Here is a 25,368-nt window from a genome sequence, read left to right on the forward strand (position 1 = left end):
GTGGGGGTGGAGGGAGCAGTTGGTTTTCTGGTCTGAGGTGTATGGTCTGAAGAGGCCAGGGAGGAAAGCAGGGTGAAGATTCGGGGTGCTGGGAAGGAGGAAATGTTCCAACTCACAAGACCAGAAACAAACATATCTGGGGCAGAGGTTCTCACATCCTTGGATTAGAATACCATCTTGAGGGGTGCCTGGGTGGCTTAGTGGTTGAGTGTCTGCCTTTGGCTGGGGGTGTGACCCTGGGGTCCTGGGATTGAGTCCTGCACTGAGCTTCCCAGAGGGAGCCTGCTTCTCCCTCTGCCTCTGTCTCAGTCTCTGCGTCTCTCATGAATAAATAAAATCTTAACAAAACAAAACAAAACACCATCTTGAGTTTGTGCCACTTGCACCCGTATGACCCAGGATAAGGTGCTCCAAGTCTCAGTTCCCTCACCTGTGCAATGGCAATAATACTAATAACAGGGTGTTGTGATGATCCAATGAGTCCACATGTATGAGGTGCCTGGCACACTGCCTGTATGACAGGCATCCTATCAGTGGTGACTATTACTGTTACTATCATTTGCAGTGATCTTCCAGGCACTTCCCGGCTGCATCAGAGTGACAGTATGCCCAGTTGTCAAGAACATGGACTTACTAGAGAACAAATCTAGCCTTAAGATGAATAACATGTTCAGGCTTCCAGGCACATTTATCCCCCTAAGCCTCAGTTTCCCCAACTGTAAAATAAAGCTGATAGTCCCTTTCTCATTAGGCTACTGTAAGGATAAAATTAACGTGTATACAGTGTTGAGCACAGCTCCTGATATCCAATGATCCCTTCTCACATGCCAGTTATTTTCCTGTTTTTGCCCAGAGAGGAAAGGGTCTGGCTGAGACCTTTAACTTCTGCCCTCCACCCCACAGCAGGGTGGGGCGGGGGTCACACTTCCCCGGGGTCTTCCCTGGGCGGGTCTCTGACTCAGTTCAGGGCACCCCCTCCCCTTGCCCAGCTCCCCAAACCGGTCAGAGCCCTTCTAAAGGGCTCATTATAGGGGAGAGGTCCCTATCTCCATTCCCCCTTCCTTTCAGGATTGCCAGGGTCTGGGCATTAGGGAGGCGCTTATACACAGGTGACCAAGACACCTAGCCCTCCAGGGGGCATGAACGGGGCGGGGGGGGTGCTGGAAGGAGAGTGGGGGGTCGCGATGCTGGGTTTTCCGAGGGTGGGGCTGGTGGGGCTGGTGGGGCCGGGATGGCCGGATGCCGCGGCCGCGGGCGGGGCAAACTGGTCGCTCCCTCCTCCCTCGGGAGCAGTTGGACCTGTTGTCCCCCCCTCCACTTCCGGGCTGCTGGGGAGGGGGACAGAGCAGCTTCTCCTGCCTCTTCCCCAGCCACCTGTCCCGTAGACAGAACAGGCTGCGCCCCGAGCGCAGAGGGAAACACGCCGAATCCTGAGCAGGTGAGGGGGCCGGGGCTGCGGGGAAGGAGGGGGCTGGAGACGGCCTTCTGGGCTCCCTCGGGGAGAAGGGAGGCTGGGGTTTGGGAAGGAGCAGAGGACGCAGACTCTTGGTTAGTTCGGGGAGAGAAAGTAGGAGCCCAGACTCCTGGATCTCTGAGTGCGACGGCGTGGGCGCTGATCCCCCCGCAGTGGAGTCGGGGCCAAGTCTACCAGGCTCGGGAAGGGAGGGTGCGGGATCCCGGACGCCGGAGTCCGGGAGGGAGGAGATGGGATCGCTCTGGAGTGCTCCAAGGGACTCGCGGGGGGTTGCTGGGAGGGTACAGGGCGGGACACCTGGGTGGGAGGGGAAGGGCCAGTAGGGGGCGTGCTAAGACCCCGACTCAAATTCCGATCCGGCCTTCGGGGGTGTGGCGCCCTGGGAACCACCGAACCCCGCCCCTAGAAACTCTGGGCCACGCCCCCGGGGCGCTCAGTTCCAGCCTTTGATCTCTTAGGCCCCGCCTCCTAGAGCTCTTTCCCGGCGCCCGCGGATCGGGAGTTGCTCGGACCTCGTGGGCCGCACCCCCACGCTGCCAGGCCACGCCCCCGGAAACTCGGGAGCCCGCCCACTCCGCCGGAGCGCCCAGCGGCCATGGGGACGCCGAGCGGCCCGGAGGAGGGGGGCCAGCCGCCTCCGGTCTCGGAGGGCGACGCGGAGGTTCGGCCCCAAGTGGCTGCACAGCCTCACGTGCACCCCGAGGACCCCCACGAGCCGGAGGCGCCCGCGGCCCCGGAGGAGCCCCAGCCAGTGAAGGAGCTTCCGAGCGGCCGAGGAGCCGAGCAGCAGGCTGAGGAAGAGGAAGAAGTGGGAGAAGGCAGCAGCACGGAGAGCAGCCGCGACGCGGTGAGGGAGCTGGAGGGCGAAGGAGGGGTCACAGGGGCCCAGAGAGAAAGGCAGGGGCCAGCGGTGACAGAGACAGAGGGACAGGTATAGAGAGCCGGGAGAGACACCTGGACACAGGGAGACCGAGAGACAAGGACCCAAGAGAGACAGAGACACAGAGAGATGGGGATAGGGACACAGACAGGGACCCAGAAACAAAGGACAGAGATGCTCGAAGGGAAATACTCTGAAAGGGAGAGACCTAGAGACTCGAGACAGATACGGAGTCGGAGAGACAAAACCCAGAGAAACGGGGGGAAGACTCAGAGCGACCTGGGGAGACAGGGAGAGAGACCCAGGTCCACCAGGACGCGATGTCAAGAGAATGGGACCTGGGTAGCGAAAACGGGATCTTCCTGGAGTCGGCTGCGTACCCCCTCCCCGAACTGCAGGCCCCTGGGTCTCCTCTCGGCCGGGTGGGGGGCTACCGCGCCTGCACCCTCCCCAACTCGAATAAACGGGCGTGGCGGCCGACTGGGGCTGACCAGACCCCCAGCCTCGCCACGGCCGAGACGGGGCCTCTCCTCTTGACCACGCCCCCTCCACCCTCAGGGGGAGGCTCCGCCCCCGGCACGGACCCCGGCCACGCCCCCCGCATCCTCCCGGCCCGGGGAGGGGGTGCGGGGGGCGGCACGGCGGCTTCGAGAGCAGCAGCTCGAGGCACTGACCCGCGTGGCCCTGATGGAGCAGCGAGTGAAGGAGCTGCAGCGCCAGAGGAAGGAGCTGAGGATCGAGGTGAGCCTGCGGACCTCGTGGGCAGTCTGGCCCCGGCTCAAGGGGAGCCCTCAAGGCCAAGCTCCCGACCCCGCCCTGCCTCCCGCGGAATCCGACCCTTAGGCCTCCAGCCCTATCCTCCCTCGGAATCCGGGAGCTCAGACCCCCAGGCACACCCCACGTGGACCCAGGAGTCTGAGTCCCCAGCCTCCTCCTTCCTCGGACCCAGGCCTCTGGGCCTCAGCGCCTACATCCTCCCCACAGATGGAGGTGGAAGTGGCCCTTCTGCGGGGCGAGCTGGCTGGAGAGCGGGTGGCTGCCCGGCGCGAGGAGGAGCAGCTCCGGGAGCTGCTGGGACAGCAGGTGGACACGGAGCAGGGCAGCCAGGAGCAGCGGGAACAGGTCAGTGTGTCCTGCTGGATCTTCACCATCAGTTTCCTTCCTTGTCTGAGGGATATTCCTGGTGGTGCCCTTGGGACTTGAGCCCCATTCCCCAAAGGGATACTGGGGCTGGGGGTGGGGGATGGGTAGATGCTCCTTGTTTTCCTCCTCCCTCCTGGACCATGATTCTGAGGCCTGACACATTGGGGTCTCTTCCTTTGCCCCTCTCTCTGTGCTCTTTGAATGTCATATTGTGAAAAATGTCAAACCCACAGAGTAGTCAGGTGGGTGGCCATGTGGTATGCTCACCAGCTTCAGCGGTAATTGATCTTCCATTCTTGTTTCATGTCCCTCCATTTGCTTCCCCATCCCCAGATTTGTTTTGTTTTATTTTAAGATTTTATTTATTTATTTGACAGAGAGAGCCATGAGTGGGAGAGGGAGAAGCAGGCTCCCCATTGAGCAGGGAGCCCCATGCTGGGCTCTATCCCAAGACCCCGAGATCATGACCTGAGCTGAAGGCAGACACTCAGACAACTGAGACACCCAGGCGCCCCCTGCCCCCCAACCCCAGTTTTAAAAGCCAATCTGAGACCTGGTATTGTCTGTAAATTCTTTGAGAATCAATTCACTCATAAGGTGTGATAACGATACGGTGATAGTGTTTTTAAAAACAGGCGCACAGGGATCCCTGGGTGGCGCAGCTGTTTGGCGCCTGCCCAGGGCGCGATCCTGGAGACCCGGGATCGAATCCCACGTCGGGCTCCCAGTGCATGGAGCCTGCTTGTCCCTCTGCCTGTGTCTCTGCCTCTCTCTCTCTCTCTCTCTCTGTGTGTTACTATCATAAATAATTTTAAAAAAATTTAAAAACAGGCGCACAGCTCTGGACACCTCCCTCTCTCCAGCCCCAAACCTGCTGTCAGACAACATGCCCAGTTCTTTCAGCTCCCTGACTCTCTCTCTAGTCCTGTTGCCCCAGGATAAGGGCTCCTCAGCCTGGTTGGCCAAACCAGACAGGAGCTCACCGTCCCTGCCTTTCCGCTGTCACCTCCTCCCTCTGTGCTCCTCGTGGCTACCGCCCCACCACATCTTCCTCTCTGACCAGGCTTTACCCCTGAAACTTCCTATGCTTTTCAACTACTATGCATCTGTGCCGCACTGTGCCCTCAGCCTCAAGTGCCCTTCCAGCTCCTTCTCTCTCCCCAGGTCTAATTGTTCCCTGATTTTTGAGGCTTATCTTAAAATCCTCACCTCCAGGAAGCCTTGGATCATCCCGGTACACATTGCTCCTCACTTTTGGTTTCCGTAGTCTCTGTGTTTTCTTTTCTTTTCTTTTTTTTATGTATGTATGCGTGTATGTATTTATTTATTTGAGACACACAGAGAGAGGCAGAGACATAGGCAGAGGGAAAAGCAGGCTCTCTCTGGGGAGCCCAGTGCAGGATTCGATCCCAGGATCCCAGGGTCATGACCTGAGCCAACGGCAGATGTTCAACCACTGAGCCACCCAGGTGTCCCAGTCTGTGTTTCACTGTCCTGATTGTCCCAGCCCCCTGCTCTCCAGTACAAGAGTGAACTAGATGGGGGCGCCTGGGAGGCTCAGTGGTTGAGTGTCTGCCTTTGGCTCAGGTCATGATCCCAGGGTCCTGGGATTGAGCCCTGCATTGGGATCCCTGCTCGGTGGGATATCCCTGTCCCTCTTCCCCCTGCACTTGTACTCTCTCACTCCCTCCCTCTCTCAAATAAGTAAAATCTTAAAAAAAATAAAAATAAAATCTTAAAAAAAAAAAAAGAGTGAACCAGACAGACAGACGGGGAGTCCCTGTACTCTTGGAGCGCTCACCCAGGCGGGGTCTCGTGACACGGGTAGCCTGGCCCATGCCGGCCTCTGTTCTCTTCCTGTGTCCAGACTGAGGCTGGGAGCCTGGGTGTTCTTTCAGGAGCAGAGGCAGCTGAGCCAGGAGCGGGATCGTGTGGAGGGTCTTCGCCAGAGACTCCAGGAGGCCCAGGGGCAGCTTGACTCACAGCCAGAGGACCAGCGTGAGCGGCTTCTGCAGGGAGTGCAGGAGGTGAGGGTCCTCCGCATCCTCTCAGGAACCTGGTAACCAGGCCCCTCTTCCCTCCTTGACCAGAACTCCTGGTCCTGGCCCACCTACCTGCCCTGGGCCCTGGGCAGGAGGACCCTCTCCAGGTCCTGCAATCCCACCCACAGATGAGGGAACAGCTGGATGCGGCCCAGCGTGCATACGAGGACCTGGAGTTCCAGCAGTTGGAGCAGGAGAGCCGGCGGGAGGAGGAGGACCAGGACAGCCCTGGGGCCCGGGCAGGAGACCCCAAGGTCCGGGAGCTCCAGGCCAGTGTGGCACAGCACAGGGTGAGTCAGGCTGGGCCAGCCCTTCCTCCCTTGCCTCTGCCCTCTGACTCCTCCATTCCAGGTCTGGCCCTTGCCCTGCCCTCATTTCCCACCTGCGTCACGGTCTTCAGAAGAGTTTATGACAGTCATGGACATTTATTGAACGTTTACAATGTGCTGGGTATGGTCCTAAATGTTTCATGAGTCTTTACTCATCGAGTCCTTATGAGAATCAGAGGGGGCCAATCTGACTCTCCCCCCCAGACTTTAAAGAAACTGAAGGTCAAGATGCTCAAGTAACCTTTCCCAGGGTTGCTCAGTTTGTAGAGGATAGAGCTGGGATCTGAACCTCTCGATTGGGACGAGTGGCTCCTTTCCCCACCCCCATTTCTGGACTTTCTCCCTGTCACTCTCTCTTCTCCCTCTGTCTGTCTTGTCTGTGCCTTGTCTCCTCTCTTACCTCTTCTTCTGGGGGGTGGTCTTGGTCCTTTATTTTTGTCTCTATTCTGATTGGTCTCTCTGTCCTCCACAACTCTCTCTGGGTCTTCTCTGCCTCTCTCCATCTCTGTCTGAGCATCAGATCCTCCATCCCCTCCAACTCACCCCAGGTTTCTCCTGGACCCCCAAAAGGGAACAAAGGTGCCAGGGGAACATAACTCTGAGCCCCCACCCCCACTCCTGCCTGGGCACCCAGGTCCCCGGGTCTCGTTATGGGGTCCAGCATACCCCAGGCTCTCGAGGAGGACTTAGCTCTAGGGGAGCCAACTGGGAACCTGGGGGCTGCTGAGTAACCAGGGCCCCGGGCTGTGCCCTGCAGCGCCGGATCCAGGTCTTAGAAGAGCAGCTCAAGTCTCTGGGGGAGCAGATGGCAGCTGAGAGCAGGGGGCTGAGCCAGAAGAAGGAGGAGGCCCTTCAGGCCCTGACACAGGTACGTGCTCCAAGGAGACCTGTCCAACTGTCCCTCTGGGGCCTCTCATCACCACTCGGCACCCTAGGATGTCTCCTGGCATCAGAGAAGGCGGCTAGGTTGGCCCATTCTGATGCTGCAAGGTGCCAGCCAGTGATAACTTGCTCCTCTATTAGGAGCGGAACCGACTGCTCGAGCTTAATTGCCTTCAGAGAACCCCGGGCAGGAACTTCTCCGAGTCCAGCCAGGCCCTCACTAAGGTATGGGGATTTCCTGCACCTCTCAGCCCCTCCTCCTCAGACCCAGGAGACCATCCCCCAAACTCTTCCTCCTCCCTCAGGAGTCCGGGCCCCCAGACCCCTTCTCCCTTGGGGTTCACAATTCCCTACCCTTAAACCCTTTTATCTTTGGGTCCCAGGAATTCAGGCCCCCAGTCCCTCCTCCTCAGGGAACCTGTAGTCTCTCCCACGGTCCTTGCTTCCTAAGACCCCAGGCCAGCTCTCTTGTGACCTTGAACCTTTGTTTTTCCATCTGAGGAATAGGTTGACACTGGAGACAAGGGCCAGAGCTTCTGGGAACTGGTGGATCCTCTGGGATCATTCCAGCTCCCATTAACCTTCAACCCCTCTCCCAAAGCTCCTGTTCACCCAGAAGACAGACCGCCAGTTGCTGGTATACCAGGACCCCACCGCCCACACTGCCTCCGCCACTTCCTCCTGCCTCTTCTCTGTTCACAGCTCCCTGCAGGTACCTTCCCCCACTGCCTCTGGTCCCCCATGTGACTTTCTCGCTGTCACTGCATCTCCAGATCTTTCCCTGTGGCTTTCTCCACCATGGGAGACTGGGGGAGAGGAAAGGATGAACGAGGGATATTTTGATTTTTTGTTAGGCTCAAACTTTACTTACTGATTCTCTTTCTTCTTCCTGACACCCCACCACTTCCCTGACAGAATGGGACTGGGTACATCCAGGAGTAAATTTCAAAAGCAGCCAAATAGGGTGTGTTGATAAGAAGGCACCCTCTTTCCACCCCACTGGCCCACAGCCCCATCCCCAGCAATGCTTTCTTGGGTACCCCTCCTTCTAGATCTCCTTAAAACCAGGGCTCCCCATTTATTAACGGCATACGACATTCATTGTTACTAACTCTTTAAAATGAAACCGAGTAGAGAGCGTCACAGTGCTGTGCAGGAGGCAGAGGCTGAATGCTAGGTGAAGAGTTTTGTTTTAGTTGTGTGGATGCACAACTAAGCACTTAGAAATTGGTAGTTGGTAGCTTTTTTTTTTAAGATTTTATTTATTTGAGAGAGAGAGAGATAGCGACAGAGATAGTTAGAGAGAACACGAGCTGGGAGGAGAGAGAGAAGCAGGCTCCCCACTGAGCAGAGAGTCTGATGTGGGGCTTGATCCCAGGACCCTGAGATCATGACCTAAGGCAAAGGCAGATGCTAACCAACTGAGCCATCCAGGGGACCCCAAATTGGTAGCTCTTATGCAAACTTTTCTTCAAAAATGCGTGTATAAGCTACTTGTTGGCTTTGATTTTTCTAACCTAACACTCGATCGTGGAGACTGTCTTCTACTGATACATTTAGGGCTGCCTCGTCATTTTTAATGACTCTCAAGATAACACTATAAACAGGAATAACGATGACAGCTGACATTTGTTGAGTCTTGAGCGTGTGCCAGGCACTGTTTTAAGTGCCTCGCATGTATTCACCCATTTGTCTTTGCAACGGTACCATCAGCTAGCTTCTTGCCTGCATCTTATAGGTAAAGAAACAGAGGCAGAGCATAGAATTGATATTATTTGGACATGGGAAGGGGTCATTTTTGGCAGCCGGGTGTGGTTCAACTTAATGTGTATATCGTGAGATCTATCAATCTACAAAATGTGAAAATATTTCATTCTTTGCTCAGAACAACCCCCCAAAGTAGGTCCCCATTATTATCTGGGTAAAGGGCTTGCAGATTTTCTGCCTGGGGAAATTAACTTTCCAGCTGGTTCCCCTGGCAGCCTGATAAAGGTGAAGCGTCAGCTGCATTCCTGGGCAACATGACTTATGGTAAATATGACCCTTAAAAGTAAATTGCCTATGTATAAATACTTGCTGGGAAGCCAGGTCCATTCCTATGGAGTTGTGACCTGGGTTATTGGCTGCCACGGACCGTGTGCCCACGGGTCCAATGCCCACCTTGCACCTGGGTGCCACCTGGGGAGGCCGTCCCAGGCACTCTCCTGTGTGCTTTGCATGAGGTCCCTCATTTAATCTTTGCATCAACTACGGCAGGGTGGTGGGACATTGCCCACTTTACAGAGGGGGACTCAAACCTCAGAAGACAGGACTTGCCAAAGTCACAGCCCCCTGAAGTGGCCGAGCTGGGTTTGAGCCCAGTCTGCCTGCTTCCCACGACCAGTGCCTTCCAGGAGGCAAGGGTGTCTCCGGAGTCCCTCGGAATGCAGGAGGGCACCATGGCTAGCGCTGGCTCAGGGGACACGGCTGGGGACCGCAGGGCACATGAAGAGCCCAGGGAGTATTTACTTACCTGGTTTACCAGGTAAACATACACAAGTGGATGAATGAGTGTGTGAATTAACAAAGGACTCCTCGCTCCTTCCTCTTGGTCCCTCCAAGTCCCGTAAGTCTCAGATTTTACCCTTCTTTCCAGGATCACGTGTTGTGCCAGGGTACTGACGCTGCTTGGGTTCAAACACCTGTTCTGCTGCTTTTAAAGATTTTACTTATTTATTCACGAGAGATGCAGAGAGAGAGACAGAGACACAGGCAGAGGGAGAAGCAGGCTCCATGCAGGGAGCCCAATGAGGGACTCGATCCCGGGACCCAGGATCACGATCTGAGCTGAAGGTAGACGCTCCACCGCTGAGCCACCCAGGTTCCCCCAGGACACATCTTTTTGCCTCAGTTTACTTAGCTGACAAATGTGAACAACAAAAGCACCCACTGGTTGATGGCTAAAGTGCTTAGCATGGAGCTTGGCACATAGTTGGTGTTCAGTGAACGTGCTGTTGCTCTGATGATCATTACAAGTATTAGTATTATCATAATTATTAGCACCCTTCTTCCACCCACTCTCACCCTCATCTCTGATTTTGTGACCCTAAACCAGCCTCTTCACTGAATGTCTTCATTTTACTTTTTGTCTCTCAACAATCTCTTCCCCACACAACAGCCAGTGATCTCGACCCCTCCTTCAGTCCTCCCCCACCTAGAGCTGTCAGCACCCTCCTGAGCCTCCCGACCTGAGCCTGTGGGTCCCTTGCATGATCTGGCCTCTGCCGCCTCTCACCACTGTCCCCCACATACACTCTGCTGTAGCTGCAGGAGCCCTGACCTGCCAACATTCCCTACTTGCTCCTGCCCCAGGGCCTTTGCATTTGCTGATCCTTCTCCCTGGAACACTGTTCTCCTCAGTCTTCCACACCAACTCTCATTCTTTGGGCCTTAGGGGCAAGTGTCCAGAAGGCTATCCCTGGTCTCCCAGTTAGAAGCTGATCCTCTATTATGACACCTTATTCTCTCTGCTAACAGCAATTTCTAATGATACAGTTATTTGTATGATAGTTTATTCAGTTCCTACAACATAAGCGTCATGCAGATGAAGCTTGGGTCCCCCTCACCCCCCCTTGTTGCCTCAGGGCCAGATATCTCAGGTCTCAGTGAGGAAGTGCTGGGAATAGTGGTTGAAGCGAGGAGTGAAGAGGCACAGGGGCTCAGGACTCAGTGTCCTCCCTGCGAAGGGGAGCGAAACTTTCCCAGCTCCTGGGCTTTTTAGAAACTTCGGTGGCTCTACAGGGCGCCAGGTATGCCGTTAGGCATGGAATGAGCACTTGATAAATACTTGCTGTTGCTATTTTGTCAAACTTTTTTTTTTTATTAAAGATAACATGAGTATAGAAAATCACATGGAACACACACCCAGCTTAATTATTATATGGGAACACTCTGGAACTGCCAGCTGTGTCAGGAGGCAAAACTGGCAGCCACTCCGGAAACACACCACATGCCCCTGAATGATAACCCTATGTGCCTCCTGGAGAATGGCTGCTGGCTTGACGTTTATAGTAGTATCTTATATTTCTTTAAAGTTCAGGGGCGCATGGGTGGCTCAGTCAGTTAAGTGTCTGCTCTCTGTTTGGGTCATGATCTCTCAGGGTCCAGAGATCAAGCCCTGTATCAGGCTGGCGCCCTGCTCATCAGGGAGTCTGCGTCCCCCTCTCCCTCTGTCCTTCAACCCCTGCTCATGCTCTCTCTCAAATAAATAAGCAAAATCTTTAAGAAAAAATATGAAGTTCAACCAGTTAAGTGTCTGTCCCTAAATACTATAGTTTACTCTTCTTTTCTTTTTCTTTCTTCTTCTTTTTTTTTTTTTTTAGTGGCTATATATTTTAAGTCTTTATAGCCTTCCCCTCCATTTCTTTTTCTGTCCCTCTTGTAATTTATTTGGTGAAGACACCAGATGGTTGTTTTGTAGAGTTTCCCAGGCAGGGTCTGCTGATTGCATCATGTAAAGTTGGCTGCAGGGTGCCCGAGCAGGTGCAAGGTCAGCATTGTGCAAGTCTTGCTGGGGGCCATTTGCCTGTTTCTCTTTCTCTGGCATCAGCGCCTTATCTCCTTATCCGAGGGATCTAAAGTACTCCACTTCCAACCTGATATTCCTCCTCATTTATTCATTAAAATACTTCTGTAGAGGCTTGTCTTCCTTTACTTTTTTTTTTTTTTTATGAGAGACACAGAGAGAGGCAGAGACACAGGCAGAGGGAGAAGCAGGCTCCCTGCGGGGAGCCCGATGTGGGACTTGATCCCAGGACTCCAGGATCATGCCCTGGGCTGAAGGCAGGCGCTCAACCGCTGAGCCACCCAGGCATCCCGCCTTTCTTTACTATTTGATTACCCGGGGGCATGGTTTTTGTAGAAAATGCAGGAAAAATGCTCATGCTTGCTGATTTCACTTTACTCTCCAGTCTTCAAAATAAAGACTTGGTTCTCTTGCATCCTTCCCAAGGTAACCAATTTGATTTTTCCTTTGCTATTATTATCTCACAAATCAAATATATTTGAAGCCTTTTGACGAATGGCAGTGAGTATCCTTATTGGTGCTCACTTTATGCAATGTATTATTTGTTATTCTTTTTTAAAATTAATTTTTTAAAAAAGATTTTATTTATTTATTAGAGACACACAGGGGGAGAGAGAGAGACAGAGAGAGACACACACACAGAGAGAGAGACAGGCAGAGGGAGAAGCAGGCTCCATACAGGGAGCCTTACGTGGGACTTGATCCCAGGTCTCCAGGATCACACCCTGGGCTGAAGGCGGCGCTAAACCGCTGCGCCACTGGGGCTGCCCTAATTTTATTTTTAAGTAATCTCTATACCCAGTGTGGGACTTGAACTCACAATCCAAATATCAGGAGTCCTTCGCTCTTCCCAATGAGCCAGCCAAGCGCCCCATTTGTATTCTTTATTATCCACTTAGAGTTGTTTTTTCTTTTTAAAATGCTTTGCATTTTATTTCTTCATTACTCTCAAATTTATTTTCATTTTTGCCAACTTTTTATTTTTAAATAATGTAAGACAAGAAAAATTGCAGAAACAGTAGAAAGAATACCTAGGGATCCCTGGGTGGCGCAGCGGTTTGGCGCCTGCCTTTGGCCCAGGGCGCGATCCCGGAGACCTGGGATCGAATCCCACATCGGGCTCCCGGTGCATGGAGCCTGCTTCTCCCTCTGCCTGTGTCTCTGCCTCTCTTTCTCTGTGTGACTATCATAAATAAATAAAAATTTAAAAAAATATAAAAAAAAGAAAGAATACCTATATACTTGGCCTTCAGGTTCTGTAATGAACATTTTACCACATTGGACATTTGCTTTGTTTTCTTTCTCACTGTTCTCTCTCTCTCTCTCTCTCTCTCCCACACACACACACACATTGTGTGCATGTGCACAGACACTTTATTATTCTTTTCTGCAGCATGATTTCCCCTTACCCTAAAATACTTCTACATTTATTACCTAAGGTCAAGGCCACTCTTACATAACCACACTGCAGTGATCAAATTCAGGAAACTAATGTTGAGATAATATTATTGAAATAACCAGATCTTATTTATATTTTGTCAGCTGTCCCCCTATTGTTTTACTAGCAAAAACAAAACCCCAGTTTTTTTTTTCTGGTCTGAGAGCACAGGCTACATTTGGCTGTCATGTTTATTTTTTAAAAAAGCCAACATTCCCCTCATTCAAAGTTTGGAGGGTATGGCAGGATATTTGGAGAGATGGCTCTCCCACCATTGTCTCCATCCATTGCATTCAACTCCTAGGGACAGCCCCAGGTTGCCAGTTTCTCGAATCTTCCTGGAGATATTCTGTGTTTCTATAGCCTGTCATAAATATACTTTTGCCATCCTTTTTTTTTTTTTAAAGATTGTATTTATTTATTCATGAGAGATACAAAGAGAGAGGCAGAGACACAGGCAGAGGGAGAAGCAGGCTCCATGCAGGGAGCCCGAAGTGGGACTCGATCCTGGGTCTCCAGGATCACGCCCTGGACTGAAGGCGGCGCTAAACCTCTGAGCCACCGGGGCTGCCCTTTTTGCCATCTTTTTATTTATTTTTATTTTTTTATTTTTTTGCCATCTTTTTATGCATAGGTAGTACATTCTTTGCACGGTTCTGCATTTGCTTTTGTCTTAGAGATTATTTCCTCTCTGGATAGAAAGAAAAGAGCATCCTCCTCCTTTTATATGTGGGAGCATTTTCTGGGGTGTGGATGGTGGCTGGTTTATTTACTTCATCTCCTTCTGATGGGGTAGTTCCTAGGCCTTTGCAGGGAACAATCTGAAACTCAAGTCATTTTGCACATGTTAGGAGTGTGTCCATAGTATAGAGGCCTAGAAGTGGAATTGAGGCCCAAATGTTTATGCAATTGCCATTTTAAAAATAAAAAGAGCCAGGGCATCTGGGTGGCTCAGTCAGTTAAGTGTCTGCCTTTGGCTCAGGTCATGATCTCAGGATCCTGTCAGGCTCTCTGCTCAGCAGGGAGCCTGCTACTTTCTCTGTCTTTGCCTCTGCCCTGGCTTGTGCTCTTGCACTCTCTTGCTTGCTCTCAAATTAAAAAAATAAAAAATTTAAAAATTTTAAAAATCTAAAATAAATAAAAATAAGAAGACCCAAATTGGCCTCTATAAAGGTTATTCCAATAGAACCCAACCCCCACCCCCATTGTGAGAGAGCATTGTGAGAGAGCTTATGGGTTTCCCACATCCACACCAAGGTGATGGGCTTTTTTTTTTTTTTACAGTCTTATGGGATATAATTTACATATGCTACAATTCACCCATTTAAAGTGTACAATTCAGTGGTTTTCTTTGTATATTCACAGAATGGTGCAGCCATCCCCACACTCCATTTTAGAGTATGTTCATCATGCCCAGAAGAAACCCTGAATCCTCTAGCTCTCACCCCTCAATTCCCCTCCTCCCCACAAGGCCTGGCAACCACTAATCTACTTCCTGTCTCTAGATCTGCCCGTTCTGCACATTGCACCGTGTGGTCCTATGTGACTAGCTGCTTTCACCCAGCATCGTGTTCACAGTAGCTTTCTGATCTGAGCCAAGGAGCTACTGCTTTTCCTTGGCAGTCCTCCGACCTACAGTTGAGACTGAGCCTCTTTTCCTGTATGCATGGGTCTTGTGTGTTTCCAGGGCTCCATTGGCCTCCAGAGGACTGGAAGCCTGCCCCGGAAGAGGGGAGAGAGAGCCAGCCAGAGGGGATCCCCCCGACCTCTGTCCCTCCATTGTACTGGTGAGTGTCCCCCCCATTCCCACGTACCTCCTCCCTTCCTGCAGCAAGGATGGAGGAACCTGGATGTCTGGGAGTAGAGGTGGAAGGGCTCAGACAGGGAGAATCCTGGCCCCCTACCCCCCGCCCTTCTCTCCCAGGACCCCTGGGGGCCTCGGCCCTCCCACCAGCATCAGGAGACTCTGGGAGACACCCGCTCTATCAGCTGCTGAACTGTGGCCCTGGGAACAGGTGAGATATCAGGGAGAAGGTGGGGAGATGGGAAGAGGCTGGGGCACTGTAACTTGCTCCGTCTCTGTTCTCTCCTCCCAGCTGTGGGTCCCTCCACCCAGACATCGCCCGCATGGAGCAGCTCCTACAGCAGGCTGTGGCAGAGAGGGAGCGACTGCTCAAGGCCCGGGTGAGACCCCACCCCTCCTCCTTAGGGTCAGGAGATCCTATTCCAGCCCCCTTCTCCCTCAGACTCAGGAGTCTAGGTCCCCAGTACCCTCCTCCCTCAGACACAGGAGTCTAGGCCTCTAGCCCCCTCCTCCCTCAGACCCAGGAGTCCAGTACTTTTTTTCCCTTGCTTCTTATTGGTTAGCATCCTCATTGACTCCTTCATCCTCAACCCACAGGAAGGGATGAGAAGAAGCAAAGAAGGTTCCTCAGGCCCTGCTGTACCTGCCATCATGGTCAGTAGCCCCCTGCCCTCAGCCCCACCTCCCTGCTCTGTTTCTGCCCTGGCCTTGGCTTTTTCTTCTCTCAGCTTCTCCTCTCTTCCAAAAGAAGAGTGTCCGTGGCTTGGCAAGGGGAGGGGAACTAAGAAGGCCTGGTTTCTGTTCCTATCATGGTTATCTATGTCCATGGCATGTCCTCGGGTTACATGCTTTACTTCTGTGCCTCAGTTTCCTCTTCTATAAGTGGGTGACAATGTCAGTACTTACTGTAGAATGAGGGCAACTATATGCTGGGGCTTTTCAAAAACACTTAGAACATTTAAAAATTTGTTTCATTCTTTAAAAAATCTTTATTATCCAAATAGTCAGGCATATGTAGAGTAGATTAATAAGTTCCTATGTACTCACCAGGAAGCTCCAGTGATTATCAGCCTTTTTTTCTTTTTTTAAAAATTTTTATTTATTTTTAGTAATCTCTATACACACCATATATGGGCTTGAACTCATGACCCCAAGATCAGGAGTCATACACTCTACCAACTGAGCCAGCTAAGCTCCCTGGTGGTTATCAGTCTTGAATCTTGTTTTATTTGCCAGCTTTGTTTTATTGATCCCTCACCTACTCTCCACCCTGCAATGGAATATTTTAAAGCAAATTCCAGATATTGTATCATTTTGTCCATACCCCACTGTGTATCTCCAAATACGAGTTTTCTTTTTAACATAACAAAAATGCCACTGTCATACTTTATGGGATGATTAATAATTCTCTAACATCATCATATGTGATCCATATTCACATCTCCTGAATTGCCTCAGAAATGTCTTCTTATGGTTGGTTATTTGAATCTGGATCCAAACAAAGTAGATACAATGCACTTAAAATGTCTCCAAAGTCTCTGAGATTAAGAATCCTCCCTCTTTAAAAAAAAAAAAATGCTGTTTCTTTGTGGAAAAAAATTGAGTCCTTCATCCTGCAGAATTTTACACATTCTGGATTTAGCTGACAGCTCTTTACTAAAATTACATTTTTACCCATGCTAATAGCAGGAATACATTTTTATCATAATAAATGTTATTGAATTTGGGGAAGTGAGGGTCTCCCCATGGTATCTCTGGAGGCGCAAGTATTTCCTCTTGTTGAGAAGCCTTCAAATCTGTTTTTTTTTTTTTTAAGATGTTATCTATTTATTTGAGACAGAGCGTGAGAAGAGAGCTGAGGGGGGTGAGCCACAGAGGGAGAGGGAGAAGCAGGCTCACCACTGAGCAGGGAGCCAAACCAGGGCCCAATACCAGGACCCCCAGATCATGACCCGGCAGAAGGCAGACACTTAACCGATTGAGCCACCGAGGTGCCCCCTTTTAATCTTTTTTTTTTTTTAAGATTTTTTTTATTTATTCATGAGAGACAGAGAGAAAGAGGCAGAGACACAGGCCGAGGGAGAAGCAGGCTCCACGCAGGGAGCCCCATGCTGAACCAATCCCATGCCGCCCTGGGCTGAAAGCGGTGCTCAACCACTGAGCCCTCACCCCCCGCCGTGGCCCTCAAATCTTTTTTACTTTTCTGCATACACTGATCAAACCATATTTTGTGAATTTATTTTTCCCATAAGTGAGCACATTATTCCCCATCTGCTTTTTGTTTTCTTAACCATTTGTCCTTTCCTTATTTTTTTAAAAATAAACTTCCTTTATATTTATTGAGTGCCTACTGCGTGGTAGGCCGGGGGTCACAGCAGTGACCCAAATGACAATCCCTGCCCTGGAGGAATCTAGCATTTAGAAAGAAAAAGCAGCTTCAATAAGTGAAATAAGTAGCATGTCAGGTGCTGATAAGAGCCAGAGAGTCAAATAAAGCAGGTGTGGCAGTGGAGCCTTCTGGGCTGTCAGGGATAAACTGTAGCTCATTAAAAATGAAGCATTCCTGCTTTGGAGCATCATCATTTATTAAACAGCCCCCTGCTTTGTGCATTGTCTTACCTCACCCTCACCCCGGTTCCCCTCTGGCTGTCTTGTGTGCATGCGCAAGTGTGTCTCTCGCATCTCACCTCGAAACATAGTCACGGGATTGGAGAGCCTGACCTCGCGCTCGTCCTGGAATCGGCTCTAAGGGGAAGGCACTGGTGATAGCCCTCGAATTTCAGCATGGGAAACTGAGGCCCCAAGAGGGGCAGGCATGGGTGCACTGTGGGGGTGACACAGTGGACAGCGGTGGAGTTGAGAATCCCGAGCCCAGGGGCAGCCCCGGTGGCGCAGTGGTTTAGCACTGCCTTCATCTCAGGGCCTGATCCTGGAGACCCGGGATCGAGTCCCAGGTCGGGCTTCCTGCGTGGAGCCTGCTTCTCCCTCTGCCTGTGTCTCTGCCTCTCTCTCTCTCTCTGTGTCTCTCATGAATGAATAAATAAAATGTTTTTTTTTTTTTTTTAAAAAAAAAAAAAGAGTCCCGAGCCCAACAGTTCTCCTGGATTGGGGTCCCCGTCAGCCACATCCTTGCTGGTGACCTTCATGAGTAACATCCTCTCTAGAAGCCTCAGTTGCCTCATCTGGCAAATGGGGACAATAGAAGGGTTTTTTTGGTTTTGTTTCTTTTTTGAGAGGAAACAAAGTGATCAGTGTGATCGCTTGGCACAGTGCTCGACATGAGTGCGACCTTTCGTACACATTGGTGAACGTTAGTGTAACTGGATTTGGCAGCCAGACCCATAGAAGGTTCCAGGCCCCAGTAGCTGCATTTTTAACTGCTACCTGCTCCTTCCCCTCCTGTGCATCCCGCTCCCACCTCTGTATCTCTCCTCTGCCTGCCTCCCTCTATCCAGGGAGTCTCATCTCTGTTCCTCATCCCTTCTTGCTCTGCCGTCACCTGTCTTCTCAGCTCATTTCCTCAGCCCTCAATACCCAAGGTGTGGTCCTTGGACCAGCAGCATTGGCACCTGGGGAGCTTGTTGCATGCACAGAACCTCACTCCCACCCCTAACCGAACACAAGGCTGTATTCTAACAAAATCTGTAGGGGGTCAGCCTGCCTGCTCAAGTCTGAGGCACACTGCCCTGAACCTCAGTGTGACTGTGGGGATCATTACCATTCTTTGCAGAGATCCTTTGGGAAGAACAAGTGTGATCAGGCTGGGCCTCGTACACACTAGACACTTTCATTGCCCTGATTCTCCCCTTCCTGGCTGCCTAAGAATGGTGTTCTTACCTCCCTACCCCCCCCCCAAATAAAATTCCCTTACCTCCCAAGAAAGTCTGAAGGTGGCAGAGGGATTATACCCATAAAGTTCTTAGCACAGGTAGTAATTGCTGATTCCATCACAGTAACAACAGTAGTGGAAACTGCGCTCATGTATGGATCACTTATTTGGTCCGTATTTTGCAGTATATGAGGGTCCCATTAGGCTTCCTCGCTTCTCTGGAATACCTCTTGTGTTTTAGAGTGAGCTCTGGGGGTGAGACCTGGGTTTGTGTTTCAGCTCTACAACCTAGAAGCTCTGTGTGACCTCAGTTGGATCATTTTACCTTTTTGCATCTCAGTTTGCTCGGGGCCCCTAGTAGCCCTGTCCCAAGGGCAGTCATGGGAAGTCAAGTTGTTGCTGCAAGGAAGCCCCCCCCCCCCCGCCCCGGGGAAGGGTGTCCTAGTTACTGAGTGCAGCTGCCAGAATCATTCTCATGATGAGCATGGTTGAAACGGTTGGTTAGGGACTCCTGGGTGGCTCAGTGGTTGAGTGAGCATCTGCCTTCTGCTCAGGGTGTGATCCCAGGATCCTGGGATCGAGTCCTGCATTGGGCTCCCCCCAGAGAGCCTGCTTCTCCCTCTGCCTATGTCTCTGCCCCTCTCTCTGTGTCTCTAATGAATAAATAAAACTTTGAAAAAAGAAAAGAAAGAAAAGAAAAAGAAAAGAAAAGAAAAAAGAAAAGAAAAGAGCTGCTTAAAGGGCCTTGCAGGTGAGCTGATTGGGTGAGCAGGACGGCCAGGACCGCTGGCTGCAGGACACCCCCTCCCTGACCCTCTGATGTCAGCTGCGCCCCCTTCTCTTCCCTCCCCAGGCCCCGCCCTCGCCCCCACCCCGCCCCCCAGGCCCTCGAGTCTTGGATCTCCGCCAGCACCTAGAACGTTGGGGCCACAGTCCCGAAAGCTGCCCGCATGTGAGGGTGTCGGGAGGCTGCTGCCGCGGATCCCTGGTGAAGATGGGCGGCCGCATTAAGACCTGGAAGAAGCGGTGGTTCTGCTTCGACCGCCAGGCCCGGCGTCTGGCCTACTATGCTGGTAAGCCCAGGCCAGCCCCCTGGGACCTTGGGGCCCGGAGACCCTGTAAGTGGCCATTCCTGAGGCCTTCCCCAACAGACACCCAAGAGCCCTGGCCTCCTGCCCCCTTCTCTCTTAGCCCCAGGAGTCTGGATCCCCAGCCCTGTTAGCCACCCAGAATCCAACCCCCCAGCCCTCCTCAGTAATGTGGGTAACAGTTCTATACAATTCTGTCTCCCCAGACCCTATTTTCCTAGGACACAGGGAGGAATCCAAACCCGCATTGTCAGGCCCTCCCTCCACCCTCAACACCCAGGAGTCCAGGCCGCTCCTCACAGTTCCTTTCCAGGCGAGTCAGTGATTCTGAGGCTCTCCAGAGTCTCTCTTCTTCTCCAGGACCAAGGCACTCAGAGACCTAGGATTGCAGCCCCCCAGACCCCATTTCCAATCTTATCCAGTCTCCCTTCTGATCTCAACATTCACTCACCTCCCAACCAGGGTATCTTAGGGACCTCAGACTCTGCCACCATTCCGTCACCCCAATGTAAGTCTCAGGAATTGGCTCTAGTGACCCCTGCCCCAAAGCATACACACACACCTCTCACTGGCTTTTCTCTCCCTCACCTCCTCCCTCCATCAGACAAGGAAGAGACCAAGCTCAAAGGAGTCATCTATTTCCAGGCCATTGAGGAAGTCTATTACGACCACTTACGCTGTGCCTTCAAGGTGAAGCCCCCATGTGGTGCCCTTTGCCCTCCTGGTCAGAGCCCCTGCTGGCAGGCTTTAGCTTGCCCCTGGGTACACCACACCATCAGGGTCCTCTATCCAACACAGGAGCGCACCAGGTCATTTCCCTGCAGCAACCAAAAATTAAGAGCTCAGTCTCTGGCTCCCAGCCACTATTACTTTTCTTGGAGCCAAAGATATAAAGCAAAAATTTGAAAAGCTCTGATGCCAAACTGGGAATAAATGGATGAGGACGAAGACAGCCTCTTAGCATCTAGGGGAGGCGATGGTTTCTCAGCCTCTGCCTATAGTTGCCAAATGGGAATGGACCGCACCTTGTCATTTCATATTCTCTTGCCCTAGGGGACTCAGATATTTGAAATTTGTAGAAGTGCAGTGCCAGAAATCTAAATGTTGGCGACTGGTGTGGTATTTAGAAAACTCTGGGAAGCAACCGACTATGGCCTTTTAGAGCTTAGGCTGGAATCCCAGCTGTGAGACATCTGGAAAGTGACTTCCCTTAGCCAGCCTTCATTTTCTCACCTGCGAAATGGACACGGCGTAATCCATTTCTTCAGACTTGCGAAGGTTAACAGCAGGTAGTGGATAGGTGTAAAGTATTTACTCAGTTCAGGATTGGCAACTAGTTACTTAATAAATGGGGTGTAGATATTAGCTTTTTCCAGTTACAAGCCAGAAAAACGTAGATTTTGAGGGGGGATGTGAATGCGTATATTTCTAATACAGAAGGTAGGCTAGAAAGGGGACCCGAGTCTTCCTTCTAAATTCCTCCTGCTCCCCAAATCCTAAGCCCCAAAAATATTAATTCGCTTAATCTTCATAACCCAGTGAGGTAGGTAGCATCATTTAGGATGACAGATGGGGACACTGATTCAGAGAAAGCTCCAAAAATATTAATTCGCCTAATCTTCATAACCCAGTGAGGTAGGTAGCATCATTTAGGAAGACAGATGGGGACACTGATTCAGAGAGTCTAAGTGACTTGTCCAATGCCACACAGCACGGAAGGAGCGAGGCTGGGGTTCCCTTAACCACCTTCACTCTGCTGCTTACCGCAGAGCCCCAACCCTCGCCTGACGTTCTGCGTGAAAACCTACGAGCGCCTGTTCTACATGGTGGCGCCCAGCCCCGAGGCCATGCGCATCTGGATGGACGTCATCGTGACCGCTGCCGATGAGAACCACGCCCCTTGAGGCCCCACCCTCGGGGGACGTCCCGCGAGGCCCCGCCCCCGCGCCCCGCCCGCTGTCGGGAGGCCTGGGCCCGCCCCTTTGGAACTCGGCGAATCCTGCGGGTGCTGCGGCTCGGCGGGCCTGAGCCGCAGTGTCTTGGGCTGCAGGTGCCTTCCCGCTACGGGAAGCCAGCCCTTGGGGCCCTGCCCCGGGAAGGAGGAGGATTGCAGGGGCGGGAAGGAACTATTTATTGGTGCTCCTGTGATACCGAATTAAACACGGAGGGAAACAGTGGTTGCCGCAGTGTATTTCCAGCTCGGGCTGGCCAGGGACCCTTGGCCCCTAGGCGGGACATCTGAGTTATAGGTACCTCTGGGAGCCAAGCGTCCCACAGCCGGTTCTCCTCTCTATACGAATGGTGGCCTTCAACATTAAGGTCAAGGCTGGGAGAGGGAGGTGGGGAGGCGTGAGTCCTTAATCTTTGGCAATTTTGTTTTATTAGTTTGTGGGGTCCCCTGCTTCCACGCTTTCTGACTTGACTGGCCTATTGGCAACTTCAAGGAACTTCTAGGCTCCTGTCCTCCGGACCTTGGCACATAATTACTCCCTCAGCCCTGCCCTTAACCAGCTAGCAACTCACTCAGGTTTTCTTTGGGGTGTCCCTTCTTTCAGGAAGCCCTTCTTGGGGCCCCCTAGATGGGTCAAACACCCCATTTTGAGCTTCCCTGTCTCATCCCTGAACACTCTAGGTCATCACTGGTGATGGATCTGTGTCCCGTATGGACCAGGAATCCCATGAGGTCATAGCCAGTGGCGTCCTGGTTACTGCCCTGTCCTCAGCACCATAGGGCACATTTCATTCCATAGAAGTGGAAAAAATGCTTCCCTTTCATCTTTTGGTCTTTGTACATACTGTTCCTTATGCTGAGGCACCTTTCCTCACTCCACCCTACTACTCCTCATAGCTCAGATGTTTCCTTCTCCAGGGAGCCTTCCCCGATTCTCCTGGCTGAGCTAGGTGCTTCCTCTGGGCTTCCTGGGCCAGCCAGCCCTGACACTGTGCCAGTGCCTCCCCCCATCACAGCCTTGGGGACTTTGGGTCATCAGTCGATGAGCATGTCTCCTGTGCTGGTTGGGAGCCCCAGGAGGCAGGGATCGGGGCTGTTTGGGTCACTACTGAGTCCATGGCACACAGCAGAAGGTCCAAATGCAAATTAGGTGTTGAAGGAACATCTGCTGGCTCAATTAACTGATGAGAAAGAGCTGCTGAGGATCAAGGACAGCAGAGAATAAGCAAAGGGCTCTTCATTCTTTAGGTGTTATTCAAGGTGTCCCCTCCTTCAGGAAGCTCTCCTTGATCCCTGGGCTGGACCTGCCTATTCTGGGCTTCCACAGCCCTCTGGGATTGCTCAGTGCAGTCCTGACCACTCTAGGCCCTCACTGTGTAGAGACAGGTCTTTGCCCACTGGAAAAACCTCTCTGGAACTAGGCCCTCAGTCTGGTTCCCATTTCCTCAGGGCCTGGGTGTCCTGTTGCAAGATTTCTTTCCTTTTTTTTTTTTTCTTTTTAAAAAATATTTATTTATTCATGAGAGAGAGAGAGAGGCAGAGACACAGGCAGAGGGAGAAGCAGGCTCCATGCAGGGAGCCCGATGTGGGACTCGATTCCAGGACTCCAAGATCATTCCCTGGGCCAAAGGCTGACGCTCAACCGCTGAGCCACCCAGGCGTCCCTGTTGCAAGATTTCTTAAGGATCCAGATGTGCTCCTGAGTCCTGGTGATACAAACGCCTCCAACCCTGGGCCCTCGGGGGACCCCTGTGTCCCTTGGCCTCCACCTCCAGGTGCCAGATATCTGGATTCTTGGATCAGTTCACCCCAAGCCCTCTGCAAACTGAGTGCTGACAGCAGCAGGGGGTGGAGTGGGGTGAGGCAGCTTCTCAGACAGGTGATCAGTGTAGTTGACAGGTCCTTGTGCCAAGAAACCCTTTCTGATTTGATGCTCCATAGCTGCCACCTGGAAATTCTTAATTTTCTTTTTTGAATGTGTATTTTGTAAGAAGTCTAAAGGGATGTCAGGCATGCACTGGAGGGGATTGGAGCTCACACAAGTATTCACCTCCTGCCACCTTCCCCGTCCTGGAGACAGGCTTTATCTGCCTTTCCCTCCCGGCCCCTGCCCTGTGGCCACTGTCACCCTCCAGCTTCAGCAGGGCCAAGGGACACCCAGAAAGAACAGGGTCATGCACCTGTCCCACGTGGCATCTTGGGTTGGGGCATGGCAGTGGGCAGCTGCCCACTGGAAAGGGAGTCTAGCAACCCAGTTGCTCTGGGTGTGGGACAGGGTCTGTAGATACCTCTGAAGGTCTGTGCTCTCAAGCATCAAGATGTTTGCTTTTGGGAATATGATATTAAATGCCAGGATGGGCGGAGAAAGATGGCAGAAGAAAGGGAAAATGCACTTCTATTTTAATATCTTTAATGGCACTCTTTCATGCCTTTTGAACCAGGTCCTCATATTTACGTTTTGCACCAAGCCCCACAAATTATGTAGCCAGCCCTGCCCCTAACTCCACCCCTTCCCTGATACCCAGATTGTACGTCCCAGAGGGAGTGGGTCTGAGATAGGCTGGGAATGTCACTGGGCTCAGGGCCTGCCTTGGCCCGGGGGACAGGAAACCGTGGTGGACAGACAACCCAAGGTTGTATAAGGCCCTGCCATGACCTCCAGAGCTGGAGACTGCCTCCACACTGGCCTCTCTGTTCACCTATCTGCGGAACCAGATACTAAATCATTTTGCAGTGATCTCTGTGAATAGGAGCAGGGAAGAATCAGAGCAGGTGTAAGTAAAGGCGCTGCATTCAACCCTCCCTCTGCTCTCTGGGCCTGGGCCAGGTGGGGGTCAGCATTGAGGATCCAGGCAGGCCTGTGCAAGAGGAGACTCCCCACCCTGGGTACCACTCCCTCCCAAAATGCTAGTTCTTCTGGTCTGGCTAGTTGGGGTTCCTCCCTGAAACTCTCCCACGCAGCTGGGGACTGCAGGGCCTCCTACTCCTGAACACACAATAGTTATGGTATTATTAACCTGACTCGCTCCATCCCTCAGGAGATAGGGGTTTTCAGATCCATTTGGCAAAAGAGGCAGCTGAAGTTCAGAGAGGGAGTCCCAGTTGCTTGAGGTCACACAGCAAGAGGATGGCACAGGCAAGATTAAAATTTCAGTCTGTCTAGTGTTTATATTTTACCCACTGCCTCGCTCCACTATGAAAGACACTCCTTAAAAAAAAAAAAAGACACTCCTTACAAAACAGATATCTCAGAGGCTCAGAGAGGTGAAGACACTTCCCCAGGGTCACACAGCAAGCCATAAGTGGGGCTGGGATTTCAAGGCTGCAAGGCTGCAAGGCAGGGAGGCAGGGGTCAGTGCTGGATGACTTCACAAGCAGTCATTCACTTTCTCCCTGCGAGCCTCAGCAGGAAGCCAAGTGACGTCACCTGTATGAGTGAGGTGCTAGTCATTATTGGGAATAGGGGTGCCCAGTGGGGTCTGGGGAATAGATGATATCTTAATGAACACAGCCGCTATTTTTCCCTGGTATAGATAAATCTTATTATGAGTGGAGAGAAACAAAGGAAGGTTAGAGATGTGACTTATATAATGATATAATATAGTATAATAATATAAATATTATGTAATAAACATAATCTGTATAAATACTATAACATAACATAAGGAGACACTTATATGAGCCTGCATATGGGGATGATTAGTCATTTTGCAGCTTGCACAATGTTCTTGTTTCTGAACCTACACACAGTAATGCAGTGGTCCTGGTCGTGTCTCCCTCCACCAGGTCACGGTGTGTTCCTGTCCAGTGTGGGTGTTCTGTGTTGGTGTTGGTGTGTAACAGAACACCATGGCCTCACTGCGGGTGCCTGGCCAACTCCCTGATGTCAGGGGCTGCTTTTCTTCCTTACCTGGAAGACAGCCCAGCTCCCTCACTGGTCTCCT

General features: G+C 51.8%; 1 protein-coding gene across 2 annotated transcripts; it reads left to right on the forward strand.

Annotated features, from left to right (window-relative positions):
- Window positions 1–1,313: 1,313 nt before the first annotated feature.
- PHLDB3 (pleckstrin homology like domain family B member 3) lies at window positions 1,314–21,650 on the forward strand. 2 transcript variants are annotated; one of them, XM_055311098.1, is made up of 16 exons: window positions 1,314–1,438; window positions 1,933–2,321; window positions 2,913–3,095; window positions 3,339–3,476; window positions 5,396–5,524; window positions 5,668–5,829; window positions 6,626–6,736; window positions 6,892–6,975; window positions 7,352–7,462; window positions 14,440–14,539; window positions 14,677–14,767; window positions 14,849–14,936; window positions 15,154–15,210; window positions 19,239–19,458; window positions 20,078–20,163; window positions 21,243–21,650. In XM_055311098.1, the coding sequence occupies exons 2-16, from the start codon at window positions 2,070–2,072 to the stop codon at window positions 21,375–21,377; spliced, it is 1,947 nt and encodes a 648-aa protein (XP_055167073.1). In that variant the 5' UTR covers window positions 1,314–1,438; window positions 1,933–2,069; the 3' UTR covers window positions 21,378–21,650. The 2 variants fall into 2 exon arrangements, with proteins under 2 accessions (XP_055167073.1, XP_055167074.1); XM_055311099.1 differs by lacking the exon at window positions 20,078–20,163.
- Window positions 21,651–25,368: the final 3,718 nt, after the last annotated feature.

Source organism: Nyctereutes procyonoides, unplaced genomic scaffold (assembly GCF_905146905.1).
Source record: "Nyctereutes procyonoides isolate TBG_1078 unplaced genomic scaffold, NYPRO_anot_genome, whole genome shotgun sequence".
Taxonomy (NCBI): Eukaryota; Metazoa; Chordata; class Mammalia; order Carnivora; family Canidae; genus Nyctereutes; species Nyctereutes procyonoides.

Bases quoted from the DNA above. Each gene is read 5' to 3' on its own strand.
- PHLDB3 (XM_055311098.1), top strand. From the start codon at position 2,070: ATGGGGACGCCGAGCGGCCCGGAGGAGGGGGGCCAGCCGCCTCCGGTC. The intron at 7,463-14,439 runs GTACCTTCCCCC...GTGTGTTTCCAG, and splicing joins CTGTTCACAGCTCCCTGCAG to GGCTCCATTGGCCTCCAGAG. The intron at 15,211-19,238 runs GTCAGTAGCCCC...TTCCCTCCCCAG, and splicing joins CTGCTGTACCTGCCATCATG to GCCCCGCCCTCGCCCCCACC.